This window comes from Bos javanicus, chromosome 6 (genome assembly GCF_032452875.1).
Source record: "Bos javanicus breed banteng chromosome 6, ARS-OSU_banteng_1.0, whole genome shotgun sequence".
NCBI lineage: Eukaryota > Metazoa > Chordata > Mammalia > Artiodactyla > Bovidae > Bos > Bos javanicus.
This window is the reverse complement of record NC_083873.1, coordinates 93597272-93618394: the sequence shown is the minus strand read 5'-3', so window position 1 is coordinate 93618394 and position 21123 is coordinate 93597272. Positions and strand designations below refer to the sequence as shown.

General features: G+C 42.2%; 1 protein-coding gene across 2 annotated transcripts in view; it reads right to left on the bottom strand.

Annotated features, from left to right (window-relative positions):
• ANXA3 (annexin A3) overlaps positions 1–21123 on the bottom strand; it is a 71458-nt gene that overhangs the window by 40912 nt on the left and 9423 nt on the right. For both annotated transcript variants that reach the window (XM_061420572.1, XM_061420571.1), the window contains exon 3: positions 3117–3204. In XM_061420572.1, coding sequence (XP_061276556.1) covers positions 3117–3204 — 88 coding nt within the window. The remainder of the gene's footprint in view (positions 1–3116; positions 3205–21123) is intronic.

Here is a 21123-nt window from a genome sequence, read left to right as displayed (position 1 = left end):
GCAGGAGCCTGGGTTTGATTTCTGAGTCAGGAAGATCCCCTGGAGAAGGAAATGGCAATCCACTCGAGTATTCTTGCTGGAGAATCCCATGGACTGTAGCCTGCCAGGCTCCTCTGTCCATGGGGTCGCAAGAGTCGGACACGACTTAGTGACTAAAACCACCACCACCAGCTCTTGCCTCATGTCTCTTGTCTAATTTCCCACCCCCTTCTCTGCAACTCTATACCTTATGCCCCTAGATTCCAGAGAGAACTAACCACCCACAATCACATGTAGGTTGTACATCAGGCAATCTCCCCTCTCTTATTTCTGCAAATGCTCAAGACCAGAAATTAAACCAAGATGCCTAATGGTTCAGAGGCTGGATCTCACATGTCCCTAAGGCAAATGCCACCTCGACACTTGGTTTTACAAATGAATACCTCCTCAGAGTGGGTCTGCAAACCTATGAAGAAACATAATGTAAAGGAAGAAAGACAACAGAGAGAATTTAAAGACCATTAATTCATTCAGTTTGACAATAGCCTCATGGAAAAGTCTATTCAACACTGTGTGGAAATAGGGAAACTAAGAGGTAGATAAAGAAATAACTTTCATTTAAAAATAGAAAGAAAAAAAAACCCTAAACAGGCAGAAATACAATAATATTAAACTGATATAAAACCTTAATAGTATAATTCATGAAACTTGACAAACTGACCCTAAAATTTATAGGAGAGGGCAAGGAGCCAAGAAGAAAAACTCCTGCTTTACTAGACACCAGTGTCACCATAAAATAATAATAGTAGTTATGACAATGTTGTATAAAGATGGGGAGAGGCAAATAGACCAATGGAATATAACAGAGAGCAGAAAAATAGCAAAGTTTATGAGACAGTGGTGGCATTACAAATCAGTGTGGAAAGGATGAACTCTTCAATCGGTTGCACTGGGACAATTGCACAGCCACATAAAATCAAATTAGATTTAAATGCCATTCACAAACATTTATTCCAGGAAGATTAAAGATCTCAATGTGAAAAATAAGATTGTAAAATCTGGGGGAGAAAATACAGCAGGGTATCTTTATGTGCTCAGCACAGAAAAGACCCTAAGTATAAGTTATTACAAAAAATATTGGTAAAGTTAATTTCACTAAAATTTAAAACTTCTATTCAATTAAAGTTACTGTAGGCAATGTGAAAAGGAAATCACATTCTGAGAAAAGATGTTTTCATAGCTTGTAATTTAAAAAAATGTTTCATACCCATAATTTATTTTAAAAAATAAATTAAAAAATTCTTTCTTGCCAAGCCAAAGAACACAACCCAACTGAAAAATGGATAAAAGGTATGGAGGAGTAATTCATGGGAAAGGAAGCCAATAAACAAGAAAAAATGCTTAACTGCATCAGTAATGAGGGATAAGAGAGAGTAAGGAAATAGAATGCGGTACATTTTTAGACCCACTCTATTGGATGATCATGGCAAGTATGGACGAGAATACTGAGCAAGAGGAAGTCTTATACATTGCTGGTGCCGTGTGTGTGCTCAGTCACTCAGTTGTGTCTGACTCTTTGTGATCCCATGGACTGCAGCCCACCAGGATACTCTGTCCATGGGATTTTCCAGGCAAGAATATTGGAGTGGGTTGCCATTTCCTTCTGCAGGGGATCTTCCTGACCGAGGGATGGAACCTGTGTCTCTTGCATTGGCCGGCGGATTTTTTACTGTTGTGCCACCTGGGAAATATTGCTGGTAGGAATGCTAATTTGTAAATTCATTTGAGAGAGCGGTTTGGCAAAATTTCTAGTAAATTTATATTCTAGAGAGATGCTAGCAAACATTCACAAAAGACATAAGCACAACAATTTCAGTGCAGTACTTTTATACTGTAATAGAAAAGAATTGTAGGCAATTTAAAAGTTCCATCACTATTTCCATCTTACGACATAGTAATTCAATAGACTACTCTGCAGTTAAAATTAATGAACTAGAGCTAAACATATCAACATGGATAAATCTCAAAAACATAATGTTAAAGAATAAAAAATAAGTTGCAGAAGAATACCTGCTGTAGGATTTCAATTTATACTGTTTGAGCCCATGCAAAACAATATGTACGTACATACGGAGTACAGAATTAAAAGTTTCATGGAAATATATTTCTGATTTAGAATGGTGTTTATCTCTAGAGAATGGGGTGGGAATGAGATCCAGACAGAATCAGAAGGCACCGTGTCTGTAACGACTCCGGTGGTAATGACGATGACTGTTGATAGCAGTGATGGTCATGGCGGTGTTTGGAAGTGAGTGTTAGTTGCTCAGTGTCCCGCATCGGGAGGCGGGTTCTTTACCACTAGCGCCACCCGGGAAGCCATGGTAGGGTTTCGTAGGAAATAAACATGGCAAATATTAAGACTGGATAAAACTGGGTTCCTGGGCTTCCCCACTGGTCCAGTGGTTTAAGAATCCGCCTTGCAATGCCAGGGTCACTGGTTCAATCCTTGGTTTGGGAAGATCCCACATGCCGTAGGGAAACATGCCCCACAACTACTAAAGCCCGTGTGCCCTAGAGCCTGTGCTCCACAAGAGAAGCCACTGTAATGAGAAGTCCTCCCGCTGCAACCAGAGTGGCCCCGGCTCGCCACCACGAGAGAAAGCCAGTGCACGGCAGCCAAGGTCCAGCACAGCCATAGATAAAAACAAATAAATAAGAACGTAAATACCTCTTCAAGGTCATGCCTATCCCCACTGACAGTCTCCTGGTGTTGTGAAAGCACGGTACACTGGAAGAAACCTTGTATTTCAATCACGGGTTTGAATCCCAGCTCTGCCACTCATGTATGACCCTAGGAAAATGACTCAATACCTCTGAGCTGCAGTTCCCCCATCTGTAAACTAAAGAAAATAAAAGTCTCCACCTCATACGATTGTCGTGGGAAAACACACACACACACACACACACATATGTAGACTGGGTACCCTATACTTTTGCTCTTCACAAGTTTTTAAAGTGCCTTACAATTTCTCTAATTAAGTAAAAAAGGCGACTTGGGCAACCTGAACCCACGCACTTTTAGCTTAAATTCCTGATCTGCTTCAACAGTAAGAAAGAAATGGTAAAGCATTACTCACCAATTCCTCTGATGGCCTTACGAATCGCTTCAGCATCCACCGATGGGTTAAAGCCAGCATAATCTCTTATTGTCCCTCGCTTTCCAACCTAGAAAGAAATAACCGACAGTCCCACCAGTTCACAGTGACATCTTTACTTATAGTACATATGCATATTCCCATATGCCTACTGGAAACTCATAACAAAGCCATAATTTGCACACCTTCTTATCACTTCAGGGGTGGTTCAAGACTCTCCTGGCTTGGATACGCAGGCAACATGACAACTACCCCATATAAAAGGCCTCTCCTTTTCTGGGTCACAAATTGAAAATATAAAACATTTGTTCCCTAGAGCAATGAATTATGTCAATTGTGGTAACTCTGAAGAATATTTGCTTAAAAGCTGCATCTTCATGAAAGCGATGAGAAAGCAGGAATTTCCTGCATCCTCTGTTTTCATGGGATTATTCAAAGCTCTTCACTGCATCTCACGAAGTAATTGTGGCTCACAGGCCTCAAGACGTTTTAATTAATGTTGACCATCCTCCCTGGGGAACCCTACCCAAAGGATCCATAAATGAAAACCCTATTAGGACTGTCTGTTCTTAAGCTTTGTTTAATGGAAGTACAATTGTGGCGAATAAATTATCTTCTGAAGGCTCCACCGACACAGGTCTTCAGGAACAGCATGGAAATGAAAACATGCCATAATACTAATTTTAAGCACATAATTTAAATTTTTTTCAGTAAGCTGGGAAAGACTATTCTATAGAAGGAATAAAATTTCTTAAAATTGCTTAAGAGAAATTGAGAAAAATCCAAGTAAACATGTACTTCTATGGCATTTCTTAAATCTCTGAATAAAAATCTGTCTATAATAATACTGCTTTCTTTCTAAACTGATCTTCCCATCCTATTACTGAATAATACTGCCTCTGTTGTCTTGTGTTACGATGTTTCATTCAGGATCTCCTGAAGTGTTTAGTATTTTCATCAACGGACATTATCTTGTCATGTGAAAGTGAATGGAAAATTGATGTACTGACAGTAAAAAATGATAATCTGCTGATTCAGTAGATTTGACTGAGTAATTTGTTTCAATACAATCCAACATCATTTTACCTTAAGGTGTCCAAAATAGAGTTTTGATACTAAAAAAGTAAGTACAGGACTTCCCTGGTGGTATAGAGGATAAGAATCTGCCAGCCAACGCAGGGGACACAGATTGGATCCTGATTCGGAAAGATTCCACGTGGTATGGAGCAACTAAGCCCACCAGCCACAACCTCCGATCTTGCATTCTAGAGCCTATGAGCCAGAACTACTGAAGCCTAGGGCCTGTGCTCCAAAGGGAAGCCACTGCACTGAGCAGCCTGAGCGCTGCAACTAGAGAAAGCCCACACAGCAGTGAAGACCCAGGGCAGTCAAATAAATGAATAAATAAAAATTTTTGGAAAGTGATTATACCAAGTTAGAAACTAGTCATGAATGTACTCGATCTAAACCACCTCTAAGGAATCAGTCACTTCAACATAATCTTTGGAGAATTCTCTTTCTTCAAGACTTAATAAGCATTTTACGGATTAACACACAGCCAATCGACTTCATTTCAGTTCTAGTCCTTTGTGAACTTTTGTGTTTATCTTATCTGTCCATCTTTCCTGTGTGGCATTTTAGAAGAACCATCACAATATTGGAGCTTTAGAGTGCTTTGTGACCGGCACTATGCCAGGCATTTTTAAAATCCATTAACTATATAACCTGTATAATGGTCCCAATGAATAAGAATGACCCATGTCACATATGAGAGACCAAGAATTAAGAAAATTGGCGATAATGAGAACCTACTGTGTAGCTCAGGGAACTCTACTCAGTGTTCTGCGGTGATCTATTTATAAATGGGAAGGAAATCCAGAAAAGAGGGCATATATGAATATGTATGGGGCTTCCCTGGCGGCTCAGAAAGTCCGCCTGCAATGCAGGAGACATGGGTTCCATCTTTAGGTCGGGAAGATCCCCTGGAGAAGGGAATGCCAGCCCACTCCAGTATTCTTGTCTGGAGAATTCCATGGACAGAGAAGCCTGGCTGGGTACAGTCCGTGAAGTCGCAAAATGTCGGACACGGCTGAGCAACTAACACTTTCACTTTCACGTTTCATGTTTATGTATGGCTGTTTCACTTTGCTGTACAGGAGAAAGGAACACAACATTGTAAAGCAATATACTCCAATAAATATTAATTTAAAAATAAATTTAAAAAGAAACAGCCAAATTGTCGGGGGGAGAGGGGAGAAGATTGGAGAACTTGCTCAAGTCCACATAGCTGGTTAAGCAACAGAATCTGAATCTGAAATCTGTCTTGACCATTGCAGCCCTTTCCTTGTCTGTCTTAAAATGCAGTCTCTGCACCGCCTGGGCTGATGCTGCTGTGAAATAAAATTCACATTTTATGGCAAGACAAGTAAAATTTACACATAAAAATTTCTCTGCCCTTTGGCCTCCTCTCTCCCCAACACTGTGCACCATGTAAATTCATTATGCACAGAACAGACCTTGCCCATCGGCAGGAATACCTGCTCAGCCATAAAGAGCAACATTCTCCCAATAACAACATGACAGTTTCTTAAAGATAACATTCTTCTCCTTGATCTTGGAAGAGGTCATGGTGACGCAACACTGTACCTGCCGATGTGGACTGTGTGAACTGTCAATAATAATACGTCATTTAAGGAACAGCTAGCTCTCTGTCTCAAAAAACTTAACACACCTGTGCTTTGACTTCTCGTGGGCAGAACAGTCCTTGAAGCTTTCTGAGAGCCTCTTCCCAGGTCATAATCCTCAATCTGGCTTAAATAAAATTTTCCACTTCTTTCAGAGATTGACTGATTAATTTTTCGTTGATTAAAATGCATATGACCAGGCCCTACTCTAGACATATGAAATAATGGTCTTTAGAAATGAGGTGTTAGACACTTCATGTTTTACAAGCTTGAGAGTCCCTTGGACAACAAGGAGATTAAACCAGTCAATTCTAAAGGAAATCAATCCTGAATATTCATTGCAGGGATTGATGCTGAAGCTGAAGCTCCAATACTTTGGCTACCTGATGCGAAGAACTGACTCATTGGAAAAGACCCTGATGCTGGGAAAGACTGAGGGCAGGAGGAAAAGGGGATGACAGAGGATGAGATGGTTGGATGGCATCATTGACTCAATGGACATGAGTTTGAGCAAACTCCGGGAGATGGTGAAGGACAGGGAAGCCTGGTGTGCTTCAGTTCACGGGGTCCGAAAGAGTCGGATACGACTGAGCGACTTAACAGCAACTGGTGCTTCTGTGTCAGGGAGATACTCACATGGTTGCTTTTGAATAAAAAGACTAAATTCAGTCAGACTCTAATTGTCCATGAATTATGAAAACTCAGGGTTTTCATTCCAGCTGTGACCTTTTCACTGCCCTCTGCTACCAACACATGAAAATATGCTGAAATTCCAATGCACAAACTAAGAAGGATGAAATTCCCAATCCATTATGCAACTTGCTACTCTTATAAGAATTTAACGGGAAAAACCTAATTTAATTAAAAGGAAAAACTACACACACACACACATATCAGCATGACAAATGGGCATTCTGAAATGGAATCTTAGTGAAATCTTTCAGACTGCTTCAGTCATTTAAATGAGCAGTATATTTACCTGACAGAGCTTCTTGCCCCAAACACTCAGAAATAAAAACACAACTTATGGAAAAACATCTTACAGTAAAAGAACTTAATGGACTCTTAAAGTATGTCAGGCAGGGAACAAAGTGCTTCACAGACATCTTCTTTAAGTTTTCTGATGACATTAATGAGGGGAGGGGGAAGGCTGTATCATTTCCATTTAAAAACAGAAGAAGAAACTGGATCTCAGAGAGATTATTTGCTTGACATAACTCTGCTCTCTGCTACTAAGGACAGACCCAGAATTGGAACCCACTTCCTGGTGACTAAATCGCCCTGAGGTCTCCACCACGTTGTAAGGCCTCAGGACGCTCCATATTAATGGTTCTCAAAGTGCAGTTCCTGGATCAGCAGCATCAGCCTTGCCTGGGAACTTGGTAGAAATGCAAATTCTCAGGCCCCACCCCCGTCTTACTGAATCAACAACTCTGGTGTGAAGATTCAGGGTCCATGTTTTCACAAGCCCTCTAGAGGATTTAATGCTCTAACTTGTTTGAGAATCACTGCCCTATTTCGTTCTTAGTTGCCCAGAAAACCAAAACAAAATCGAGCAAACAATTCATAGATTCTTTTACGGGCGTGGAAGAAGAATTTGATGATGAGCTCACTGTTTCAGGAATGTTGGCATTTTTACAACCAAACAAAACTGCTTGCATTGCCTGCTCCACGGCAGGCTTAATTCTTTGACATTTAAATTATTAATCAATACTTAGCTTATTTCCATGAACGCTACTACCCTAACAAAGTGTCAGTGCTAGTGCAGGACATCACATGAATGCACGGCAAAGTCTTTTTATTTTTAATCAAGATTGATCAGATTTTCATCCACATCCCTTTAAAGCATTTTTTCCCCCTCCAACTTGACCGTCAGATGCCCCCAAAGGGAACGTGATCCTGAAACCAGTTGGAAAATAAATTTACAGCAAGGAATGTCTAAATAAAGGGAGGAAATAACAGCTCTTAACATTAATAACAATTGCTGCTACTCACGACTTACTAAGCACGTTTTCTGCATTAGCTCATTCAGGCCTCACAGTAAACTGATAAGGCAGATAGAGTATCAGTAAATCCCATCTGTAGATGAAGATGAAGCTGTTGCCCAAGTTCACAAAACTGGCAAGTGGTCAGTCTTTGCTCCTAATGCTAGATGCATCTACTTCATGCCTACTTAATTTTCCATGATGCTCTAAAACTCTCCTTCACATGTCGGTTGTAGCACGTGACATCTTGAAGCCACTGGCATGGCCAAGCCAGTCCTGGGGAGCTGTCTGCTACTACGCTTGAGAGACGCCAGACTGTCCTTAACTCAGAAAAGTCAATGTATCTATTTCTTCATGAAAAGGCACTGCGTTTGCAAGAAGTCAAACTTTTATACTCAGAAGAATGGGTGAAAGAGAAAATCACAGGGTGCCAATCCTCTTGACAGGGAACATATTTAAAGCCAAATGCTCCAGAGCAAGAATAACAGCTGCTGCAGGTACATTTTGAAAGTGAGGCAAAGCCAGAGCACCCATCACTTCATAAAGCCCTGGAAAGGCCATGTTCCAGAGTTAAGCTTTCAAATCAAAGCCTCTTATAAGCCTCTAGGACTTGGGAACTCTCAAAGAGCCAGGGAGAAATGGTCACTCTCTGCCCAATGTTGAAAGAGTCTGCTGGGTCATGAGGGTTTAGAATAAAAGCTACAATGAAGTAGACTAAAAAATAAATAAAAGCAATCAAAACTTTTAAAATATAAAACCTCTCATTCTATTTTCCAGGGAAAAGTGGTTTTCCAAAACAAAGAAACTTAACAGTTAAAGGCCCTGGAGTGGACTTGTGACTGCTGGTCCAGTGGTAAATACCCTGGTAGTCCAGTGGTAAAGAATCCACATGCCAATGCAGGAGACATGGGTTTGATCCCCGGTCCGGGAAGATCCCACATACCTTGGAGCAACTAAGCCTGTGCGCCACAACTATTAAGCCTGTGCTCTGGAGCCCAGGAGTTGAAACTATGGAAGCCCGCTTGCCCTAGAGCCAATGCTCCACAAGAGAAAGCACCGCAATGAGAAGCCCGCACCCTGCACTGGAGAGCAGCCCCCGCTCGATGCTACTGGAGAAAAGTCGTCGGATCCGTATTTGAGTGCCAAAATATTGATGCTTTTGAATTGTGGTGCTGGAGAAGACTTGAGAGTCCCTTGGACTGCAAGGAGATCAAACCAGTCAATCCTAAAGGAAATCAGTGCTGAATATTCACTGGAAGGACTGATGCTGAAGCTGAAGCTCCAATACTCTGGCCACCTGATGTGAAGAGCCGACTCATTGGAAAAGACCCTGATGCTGGGAAAAAATGAGAGTGTGAGGAGAGGAGGGTGACAGAGGATGAGATGGTTGGATGGCATCACTGACTCAATGGACATGAGTTTGAGCAAGCTCCGGGAGACGGTGAAGGACAGGGAAACCTGGCGTGCTGCAGTCTATGGGGGTCACAGAGTTGGACATGAGTTAGTGACTGAACAACAACATTTGTTTATTTGGCTGAGCTGGGTGTTAGTTGTGGCATGTGAGATATTCAATCTTCACAGCGGCACGTGGCATGTTTTGGAGGCCTGCAGACTCTTAGTTGAGACATGAGGGATCTGGATCCTCGACCAGGGATAGAACCAGGGCCCCCTGCGTTGGGAGCATGGAGTCCCAGCCACTGGACCACCAGGGAAGTCCCAAGGCTTCCGTTATGGCTTTGTTTGCAGTACATCCAAGATGTTCAAGGGAAGAGTTTGCATTCCTTCCTGTGATCACTCAAATGAGAAAATGCCCATACATGCCAGCTTTTCTTGTTCTGATTTCATCGGGGGAGTCCCAGAGACAGAGCACTGGAATGTGATAACAAAGGAAGGTGTTGAACTGGAGAAGAAACATGAATGTGATTCAGAAATTTGGGAAGATGGGGACAAACAAGTGATTTGTGTTAGTTGCTCAGTCATGTCTGAATCTTTGTGACCCCGTGGATTGCAGCATGCCAGGTTCCCGTCCTCCATCATCTCCTGGACCTTGTTCAAACCCAAGTCCATTGAGTCAGTGATGCTATTTAACCATCTCATCCTCTGTCACCCCCTTCTCCTGTCTTCAATCTTTCCCAGCATCAGGGGCTTTCTAACAAGTCGGCTCTTCGAATCTGGTGGCCAAAGTATTGGAGCTTCAGCTTCAGCATCAGTCCTTCTAATGAATATTCAGGATTGATTTCCTTTAGAATTGACTTGCTTGATCTCTCTGCAGTCCAAGGGACTCTCAGGAGTCTTCTCCAACACCACAGTTCAAAAGCATCAATTCTTTGGAGTTCAGCCTTCTGTATGGTCCAACTCTCACATCCATACATGACTACTAGAAAAACCATAGTTTTGACTATATGGACCTTTGTTGGCAAAGTAACATCTCTGCTTTTTAATATGCTGTCTAGGTTTGTCATAGCTTTTCTTCCAAGGAGCAAGCGTCTTTTAATTTCGTGGCTGCATTCACCATCTGCAGTGATTTTGGAGCCCCGCAAAATAAAGTCTGTCACTGTTTCCATGGTTTCCCCATCTATCTGTTAGTAGACAGAAGCAAAACAGTGACATCCCAAGGGGTAGACTTTCTCCGAGGTCTACCCTAGACAATTGGCTGCCTGATAAAGTTGCTTCCTTCAAATATCGATACCCCAGAAATCAAAGTGATCACCATATCCTGGGAGATTTGGAAGATGTCAGGACTATGCAAGTGACCTCTTTAGGCACCAGGTCTTTCATGCCTGGTGCACCTGGGATGTTTCCAGTGATTCTACTGTATCTTCCTTTCTGTCTCTCCATGCACTCAGCATTTCTCTGTCAAAGGCAGCAGACCCAGCTGTCTGGATTGAGCTTGAACCATTGCAGCCCTGAAAAGACTGCATCAACACAAACTTCTTTCTCAGCATCACTTTCATTACTTGTTTGTGACAGCTTATACATAAGTTGTAATCATCTTCTTTTGAGTCTTCTATCCCCAGTGTCTGAGGATTAACGTTTTAGACCACAATCAAAATCAGGAGGTTAACTTAGCTAAGATGTCACAATCAAATTCTCTTCTTGGTCAAGGACCACAAAGAGTTGAAGACTCTTCTGGTCAAACCCTCAGCTCTGTGCATATCCAACCATCTTTCGGGGGAGATGCCTCCACCTAAGGGACTGTCACTGTAACTGTGAAAGATATAGGGAACTTGACTCACTGCAGTGAGAAATCTGGCATCATCTACATCTTTTAAGTAAGTCCTTGGCTGCGGAATGGTGACTGCCTTGGCAGAATTGGAGGAGGACAGTGGTGACACCCACTCACCTCCCACTCCACTTCTATGGCAATGGGAATCCATGGGACTAAGATCAGAGACATTTACAGCTCATAACATTCTGGGAAGAAGATTTCTTACACTGATGGCCAAGGTCATTAATGTCCACATGATATGATGTTAAAATGCATTACTTTATGAGTTTTGTACACGTACATTTGGAAAGTGACATTGGCGACAAGTTGCAACAGATTTTTTAGTTTCCTAATGCAAAGCAAATCTTTGTTGTTGTTTAGTTGCCCAGTTGTGTCCAATCTGCAACCCCATGGATTGGGATTTTCCAAGCAATACTGGAGTGGGTTGCCATTTCCTTCTCCACAGCATCTTCCTGACCCAAGGGACCAAACTTTCATCCCCTGCTGCTTCTACTGCATTTCAGGCAAATTCTTCACCATGGAGCCACTGGGGAAAATGCAAACATAGGCAAGGGCAACGCCAACAGTTCCTGTGGGGACTACTGGGAGTCTTCGTGGCCCATGAGGGCCCCTGAATTAACAAAAAAGAGAACTTCTATGCTCCCCCAAATCTTGTCACTTCATGGGAGTTTTCTTATTGCTCTTCCACCTCAGAATTTTACATCTGCTATTCCCTCTGCCTGGATGCTCTTCCCCCAAATATCCTCCCAGTTCACTCTCTGGCTCCATGTTGACTTCTGCTCACATAACTGAGCAGAAAATAATGTACCCCATCACTCTCATGCTCTACCTCAGCTCTTCTCCAGAGTAGTTAAAACTGACTTTATATACTACACATTTATAAAAAAGCTGAGCACCGAAGAATTGATGCTTTTGAACTGTGGTGTTGGAGAAGACTCTTGAGAGTCACTTGGACTGCAAGGAGATCCAACCAGTCCATTCTGAAGGAGATTAGCCCTGGGATTTCTTTGGAAGGAATGATGCTAAGGCTGAAACTCCAATACTTTGACCACCTCATGCAAAGAGTTGACTCATTGGAAAAGACTCTGATGCTGGGAGGGATTGGGGGCAGGAGGAGAAGGGGACGACAGAGGATGAGATGGCTGGATGGCATCACTGACTCGATGGACATGAGTCTGAGTGAACTCCGGGAGCTGGTGAAGGACAGGGAGGCCTGGCGTGCTGCAGTTCATGGGGTCGAAAAGAGTCGGACACGACTGAGCGACTGAACTGAACTGAATTGATTTTTTATTTACTAGCTGTCTTCCCTGATAAAATCAGAGGCAGACTTCTCTTATGGTCCAGTGGTAAAGAATTCATCTGCTAATGCAAGAGACACAAGTTTGATCCTTGGTCTGGGAAGATCCCACATGCCACGGAGCAACTAAGCCTGTGTGCCACAACTGCTGAGCCCAGGCCCCCTACAGTCCGTGCTTCACCACAGGAGAAGCCTCCACAATGAGAAGCCCATGCAGTGCAACCAGAGAGTAGCCCCGACTCGCCACAACTAGAGAAAGCCCGTGCTTAGCAATGAAGATCCAGCCCAGCCAAAAATAAATAAATAAATAAGACACAGGGGACATAAAAGGCTTAAAAATGTTTGTTGGTTAATAAAACAAAAAATCATTTAAAAGAAAGTTAAAGGCGTGTAAGCTCCATGGCTTTTTTATTTCTCTTTCCCTGCTGGATCTGCAGAAGTTAAAAGAGTATCTGGCACATAGTAGATGCTTAGTAAGTATCTGTGGCATGAATAAATGAAAGTGAAAGTGTTAGTCTCTCAGTAGTGTCACACTCTTTGCGATCCCACGGACTTGTAGCCCACCAGGCTCTTCTGTCCAGGGAATTCTCCAGGCAAGAATACTGGAGTGGGTTGTCATGCCCTTTGAGTACAAAATGCTTTCTACCAGAGTTTTCAGAGCTCTATGCCATATCTCAAAAATCTGACAAATGCACTCTTAACCTTTTGTAAATCCTGTTCACGTGGGGCTGTCACTACTCTTATTTAAACATGACTCCAGGATCTAGGTGAGGCATTTAATCAAACACAAATAGTTGAAAATGATGGGAGCAAAGATCTGAGAATGGAGGAAGGGGTAGACGTGAGAATTTTCTGCCCTTTTGACTTATTTTCTTCATTCATGTGAGATGTCTGTTATTAATCATATCACTTAATACTTAGGCTTTCTAACTGCTTTGTATCTGCCAAGAAAGAGATTCAAGAGAATCACATCTCCCCTTTTCCCCTTCATGTTCCTTGCTCTCAATATAAAACCTGCTCATTGCCTCTTCACTTCTGATTTAAAGGCTTCTTCAATGGCTACACGTTAGACTGGCAAATTACACTTTTTACTATCATAAAATATAAAAGAGGCACCCTCCCTCCTTGGTGGTTGAGCTTGGGTCAGGGAGTGGCAAAGAATAGCCCTTTAATGTTCATTCCATTCATTCCCAAGAAGCCTCTCCCTCCTCACTCAGATAATACAGTATTTCTTTGCAGGCTTTGTCCTAAAACAAAGCTCTAAATGTTGTGATTTGAAATCCATGTCTAACCTGTTTTTCATTAACTACCTGCAGAAGACCATCTGCGTAACTTGTCTGAGTGTCAATATTTACCTAAAGAAGTTTCGGGAAACATGGTTTGATACATACACCAGACAGAAAGTCCCAGTCATGTTGAAAGTACCTAGTCAGGCAGGATGGCTATACTGCCTGAGATGCGAAAAGCCCGTTTCCATAAAAACAGTTAGCAAGCTAGATCATCCAGCCCTGAGATGAAGTAAACAATAGGGACACCAGAGAAGAAATTCAGCACATACGCGTGTATGTAGCACAGGTGATCACCTTGCACCAGGTTTCAGTTTGCACGGTCAGGAAGAGCAAACACACAGGCAAGAAAGGTCTAGTGGGAAGTCCCCACGAAAGCAAGAAATATGAAAGTGGATGGGGCTTTTATGAATCCTTTGTGTGTGATGTGTGCTGTCATGTCTGACTCTTTGGGACCACACAGACTATAGCCTGCCAGGCTCCTCTGTCCATAGGATTTTCCTGGCAAGAATACAGGAGTGGATTGCCATTTCCTCCTCCAGGGGATCTTCCTGACCCAGGGATCGAACTCATGTCTCCTGTGTCCTCTGCATGGCAGGCAGATTCTTTACCATGGAGCCACTGGGGAAGCCCACAAATCCTTTGCACCCAGGACCAAAAATGTCCAAATGCCCAGGGCTAATGTTATCCATGGGGTGGAATTTAAAGCACTGCCTTCCCCAAATTCCCTCCACACTAGCACACTGTACCTTTCCTGGGAGCTCTACCATTACTGTCCTTCCTAATAGTCAAGGCTATGGTTTTTCCAGTGGTCATGTATGGATGTGAGAGTTGGTCATGTATGGATGTGAGAGTTAGACTGTGAAGAAAGCTGAGCACCAAAGAATTGATGCTTTTGAACTGTGGTGTTGGAGAAGACTCTTGAGAGTCCCTTGGACTGCAAGGAGATCCAACCAGTCCATCCTAAAGGAGATCAGTCTTGGGTGTCCACTGGAAGGACTGATGCTGAAGCTGAAACTCCAATACTTTTGCCACCTGATGCGAAGAGTTGACTCATTGGAAAAGACCCTGATGCTGGGAGGGATTGGGGGCAGGAGGAGAAGGGGACGACAGAGGATGAGATGGCTGTATGGCATCACCGACTCGATGGACGTGAGTTTGAGTGAACTCCGGGACTTGGTGATGGACAGGGAGGCCTGGCCTGCCGCGATTCATGGGGTCTCAAAGAGTCAGACAGGACTGAACTGAACTGAACTGAGTTACACACTGGGAACATTGTTATCTTCCTGTGTCAAACTGCAACAATCTTGTTCCCAGGAAAGACAGGAAGGGTGGGGTGGGAAGGGAAGCTGTGCTCTCTCACTCACTAGGGACACTGGATGGGTTAGCTTTTCCTACCAGCAAGTTTGCACTTTAGATAAACCTTCCCCAACCTTTCCACCATCAAGCATCCTTTTTTGAATTTCTTCTCCATGGACGCCATGTTTTGAGTGACTCTGTCTGCCAATCTGGGGCTATTATAAAACATTAACTCACTTCCTCCAGTCTTATCTGTGATTAAAGATAGGACTTCCAATCAGAGCTTCTGATCAGCTTAAGATAACCAGTGCCATTTCCATAAAAATGGCAGGAATATGTTTACAGGAATATGATGTTTTAGACACTTTACTCATCCTTGATGTATATATATATATGGTTTGGTAAAGATATAACTGATGTTTGTCCTGAATTCCAGCCACAGAGCTTCAAAAACCATTGAGGGACTTCTCTGGTAGTCCAGGTTGGGAATGTGCCCTGCCAGTGCAGGGAACCTGGGTTTGATTCCAGGTCCGGGAAGATTCCACATGCTGAGGGGCAACCAAACTCCTGTGCTACAACTATGGAAACCTGTGTGCCCTAGGGCCTGTGCTCTGCAACAAGAGAAGCCACCAGTGAGAAGCCTGCAGTGCACCGCAACACAGAGTCGCCCATGCTTGCCACGACTAGAGAAAGGCGCCTGCAGCAACGAAGGCCCAGCACAGCCAAAAAATAAATTAATTAATAAATAATTAAAAATCCATTGGGATTTCCTGAGTGACGGGAGTGACTTTGTTGTGCTACTGAGGTGACTTAAGGCAGGCCCCAAGATACTGAAACATCAGCCTGGTCATGTGATTAGAAGGCTGCCACTTTGGGAGGGGAAGGGGACTGGAGACCAAGTTCAGTTGTGGCCACTGATTTAATCAATCCTGGCTATGCAATGAAACTCCAGTGAAAGCTCTGGATGTCAGGGCTCAGAGGTGCTTCCCGGCTGGAGAACCCCCAGATGTGCAGGGAAGATGAGGCACCCAGACTCCATGGGGAGAGGTGAGGAAGCTTTGAATCCAGGCCCCTCCCAGACTTTGCTCTATGTGTAGGTCTTACAGTAAAACTGCAGTCCGAAATACACTTTCAGTGAAGTGTGTGAGGTGTTCTAGAGAATTACTGAACAGGGTCATGGACACCCTCTAATGTGTAGCCCCTGGGTCAGAACAGCAAGTGGCTCAGAGACTTGAAGCTCCTGTCTGAAGTCAGAACAGAGCTCTGAAACCTGTGGCATGTGTGCTTAGCCATGTCTGACTCTTTGTGATCTCATGGACTGTAGCCCACCAGGCTCCTCTGTTCATGGGATTCTCCTGGCAAGAATACTTGAGTGAGTTGCCATGCCCTCCTCCAGGGGGTCTTCCCAACCCAGGGATCGAACCTGCATCTCTTCTGGCTCCTGCATAGTGGGTTCTTTACCACTAGCACCACCTGGCTTATCCAAAGGGTAGTTAAACAATGAAAGCAGCGAGTACCTAGTTCAATGGACTCTACTGTAGACTGTCCAGCCATGACCCCAGTTCTCCTTTTTATAACTAAGTGGTTAAAACGCAAACTCTTGAATATGACTTTGAGCAGATTACTTTGTCTCTTGCTATGTCTGTTTCCTCATCTGTAAAAAGAGTACAATGCTAATGCTAAGTCGCTTCAGTCGTGTCCAACTCTGTGTGACCCCACAGACGGCAGCCCACCAGGCTCCCCGTCCCTGGGATTCTCCAGGCAAGAACACTGGAGTGGGTTGCCATTTCCTTCTCCAATGCATGAAAGTGAAAAGTGAAAGTGAAGTTGCTCAGTTGTGCCCAACTCTTAGCGACCCCATGGACTGCAGCCTACCAGTCTCCTCCGCCCATGGGATTTTCCAGGCAAGAGTACTGGAGTGGGGTGCCATTGCCTTCTCCGAAAGAGTACAATAACAATACCTATATCCTCTAAGCTTTGAAACCATTAGACCAGTTCATGTGAAGCCTGAACCTGGCATGCAGTGAGTACTCAGTAGATGTAATCATTATCATTTTGGTATAGTAATTTTTTCTAAGAACATATTCCTTGATAACTGATATCCCTGCAGCTGTTCTAGTAAAGAAGATTCTGCCTGTTTCCTGGACCTGATTTATTACAAATTGACAGCATCCTCCTGCCCATCGGAATGATTCTGAGCCATCTGAAACCAATGGATTTTCCCCAAACAGATGCTTTCTGACCACACCTATTTTACTATTTTCTTCTGTCCATGGAGAATCCCATAGACAGAAGAGCCTGGCAGGCTACAGTCCATAGGACCTCAGAGAGTCGGGTATGACTGAAGTGACTTAGCACACATGCACACACCCTTTGGATGAGATTCTTCATATTTAACGGAAGTTATATTTTATAAAATTTCTTCTATACCTTGGTTTCAGAGCTGCGCTATGTTCCTCTTCCTCATTTTGCAAACTAGAATTTGGAATGGGGAAGGGAGAGTGTATAGCAAGTTCAGATGTAACAAGAGTTCATGATGATTATAGTGATTATGAGCTAAAAAAAAAATTCTTTCAGTAGCATAATATGTAGAAAAATTTTAGTAGCATAATAAAAATACCAATTTGAGAGTTCAAACAAAGTGACCTGCATTCATCAATGTTCTGTAAAAGAAAGTTAGAAACTGACCAAGGAGCAAAGAGCTCAGCGTATTCTCAGGAGAAACCCAGCCCTGTAGAGGTGTATACAGGAAAAATACTGCCATGGCATCTTAATAAGAATGCTCCAAGACATTCTAATCCGTGTTCTGCCTGAGTACTTGCTATAGATGTAAAGGCAACATATGAGAAGAGATCTTGAAAAGAGTACAAACCGATAGGAAACCAGGTCCTCTAATCTGGGGTGAAGTAGCAAAAGCCAAGCCTGAACAGAGGTAATAAGTTTCCCTTGTTAACTGAATGTAGAGCATCCTTATGAAACCTTCCATAAGCCAAAATGGTGTAAAGCCAAGAGTCTACCCAGCTTTTTGAAAGTTCACTTTAAACCACTTCTGTTTTAAGGAAGATCTACATTAAATATGCAGCCATGAAATTAAAAGGTGTTTTTCTCCTTGGAAAGAAAGCTATGACAAACCTACACAGCATATTAAAAAGAGAGACATCATTTTGCTGACAAAGGTCTGTACAAAGCTATGGTTTATCCAGTAGTTATGTACAGATGTGAGAGCTGGACCATAAAGAAGGCTGAGTACCAAAGAATTGGTGCTTTCCAATTGTGGCGCTGGAGAAGACTCTTGAGAGTGCCTTGGACTGTAAGGAGATCAAACCAGTCAGTCCTAAAGGAAATCAACCCTGAATATTCATTGGAATGACTGACGCTGAAGCTGAAGCTCCAATACTTTGCACCCAATGTGAAGAGCTGACTCATTGGGAAAGGCCTTGATGCTGGGAATGACTGAAGGCAAAAGGAGAAGGATGAGATAGTTGGATAGCATCACTGACTCAATGGACATGAATCTGAGCAAACTCTGGGAGACAGTGGAGAACAGAGGAGCCTGGATACTGCAGCCCATGGGTTCACAAAGAGTTGGACATGGCTTAGCGACTGAACAAGAAACAACACGTTAACATAGTTAATTTTTGCACAAAAGCAAAAATCCTCTTCAGATTTCTTTCAGTAGCAAAAATAGGCACAATCGTACCACACATCTTTATTGCAATTCATTGTGCTTCACAGATTGTGTGTTTTTACAAATTAAAGGTTTGTGACAACCCTGCATCAAACAAGTACATTGCACCACTTTTTCCAGCCTCATTTGCTCACTGAATGTCTCTGCATCACATTTTGGTAATTTCAGCAATACTTTAAACTTTTTCGTTATTGCTATATTTGTTATGGTGATCTGTGCTCAGTGATCACTGGTGTTATTATTGCAAAAAAAATTATGACTCTCTGAAGGCTTCAATGATGATTAGCATTTTTTTTTAAGCAATAAAGCATTTTCAAATTCCTTCTTTAGACAATGCTATTGTACACAATAGACTACAATATAGTACAAGTTTTTTTTTTTCTGGTTATATTCTCCATGTTGTACAGTATATCCTTACAGCTTATTTTATACCTAATAGCTTGTGAAGTGAAGTGAAAGTCGCTCAGTCGTGTCCAATTCTTTGTGACCCCATGGACTATACAGGCCATGGAATTCTCCAGACCAGAATACTGGAGTGGGTGGCCTTTCCCTTCTTCAGGCCTAAGAGCTTATTTTATACCTAATAGCTTGCACCTCTTATTCCCCGACCCTTATAGTGTCTCCACCCCCATCACTGGTAAGCACTAGTTTGTTCTCTATACCTACGAGTCTGCTTCTCTTTTCTTTTTTTTATATTCGCTAGTTTGTTTTTTAGATTCCACATATTAACATTACGTCTTTCTCTGTGTGACTTATTTCACTCAGCATAAGGCCCTCCAACATGCCATCCATGTTGCTGCAAATGGCACAATTTCATTCTTTTTTTATGGCTGAGTAGTAGTTCCTTGTCTATCTACCTATTTACACCACATCTTCCTTATCCATTCATCTGTTGATGGCTTAGATTGTTTCTGTATTTTGGCAATTATAAATAATGCTTCTATGAGCACTGGGATACATGCATATTTTCAAATTAGTGTTTTTGTTTTCTTCAGATATATACTCAGGAGTAGAACTGCTAGATCATATGGTAGCTCTATTTTTAGTTTTTTGAGACACCTACCTGCTGTTTTCCACTTCGGCTGCATCAATTTACATTCCTACCAACAGTGTACACGGGTTCCCTTTTGTCCACATCCTCACCAATATTTGCTATATGTATTCTATTTAATGACAACCATTCTGATAGGTATGAGATGGTATCTCATTGTGGTTTTAATTTGCATTTCTCTCAGGACTAATGATGTTGAGCAACTTTTCATGTGTCTCCTGGCTATCTGCATGTCTTCTTTAAAAAGAGGTCTATTTGGCTCATGACAGAGGAGCCTGGCGAGCTATAGTCCTTGGTGTCGCAAAGAGCCGGTCATGACAGAGCATACACATACACACACACATACTCATTTTTTAATTGGGCTGTTTGCTTTATTGATGTCGAGTTATATCTGTTGATGTATTTGAAAATTAACTCATTGGTCATCTCATTAGCCAATATTTTCTCCCATTTCAATAGGTTGCCTTTTCATGTCATTGATGGTTTCTGCTGCTGTGCAAAAACCTAAATCTAGTTAGGTTTCACTTGTTTATTTCTGTTTTTATTTCCTTTGCTTTAGGAGACAGATCCAAAAAATATTGCTACAGATTTATATCACAGAGTATTCTATCAATGTTTTCTACTAGGAGCTCTCATGGTTTCCAAAATCTAAAATGTACTGGGAAACCAGAAAATTCACGTGACTTGCTTTCTTATGATGTTCGCTTTATTGCTTTATTGCGGTTCCAGGTTGGTCTGGAACCAACCTGCAATATGGCCAATGTATGCCTGTCCTAGCGTAGGTCTAAAAGCAAAGTGATGTAACGTAGACTTTCGAAAAGTGGGGTTACCTTATTCAAGAATTCTAAACAAAGGAAATAGCAAAGCAACATCTGAAACAATGGGAAGGTTGCAACACTCCTAGACAGAATATACAGTCTTAAGAAACCAGCCAATATTTCATCTTCAACGATAACGTACTGAAATTGCAACCGAAATCTGCCCTCTTGATCTTATCACACTAGTAAATCGACCACACTCTGGTAACCACAAACAATCAACAGTTTTGTAGAAAAACACAGGCTCATTGCTCATTTGTGTTTGGGTGTATACATGCTTTTGTGTGTAAGAGGGAAAAGAGAACATAAAAAGCTTAGTGATAAGCGTATTTACAGAAATCTTGAGAGCTTTTTCAAAACTGTGGTTTAAAAAAAGCATAACATAAAGTTTACCACATTAAACATTTTTAAGTATACAGTTCAGTAGTGGTGAGAATATCCACGTTGCTGTGAAACATCTCCAGAATTTAACTTCTTCATTGTATGGAACTAAAATTCCATCTCCATCAGGCAACAAATCTTTTTTTCTCCCTCTTCCCAGACCTTGGCAACCACAATTCTATTTTCTGCTTTCATGAATTAATTTGACTACTTCAGATATCTCATTATAAATGGAATCAATCATACAGTATTTTGTCTTCTTATTACTGGC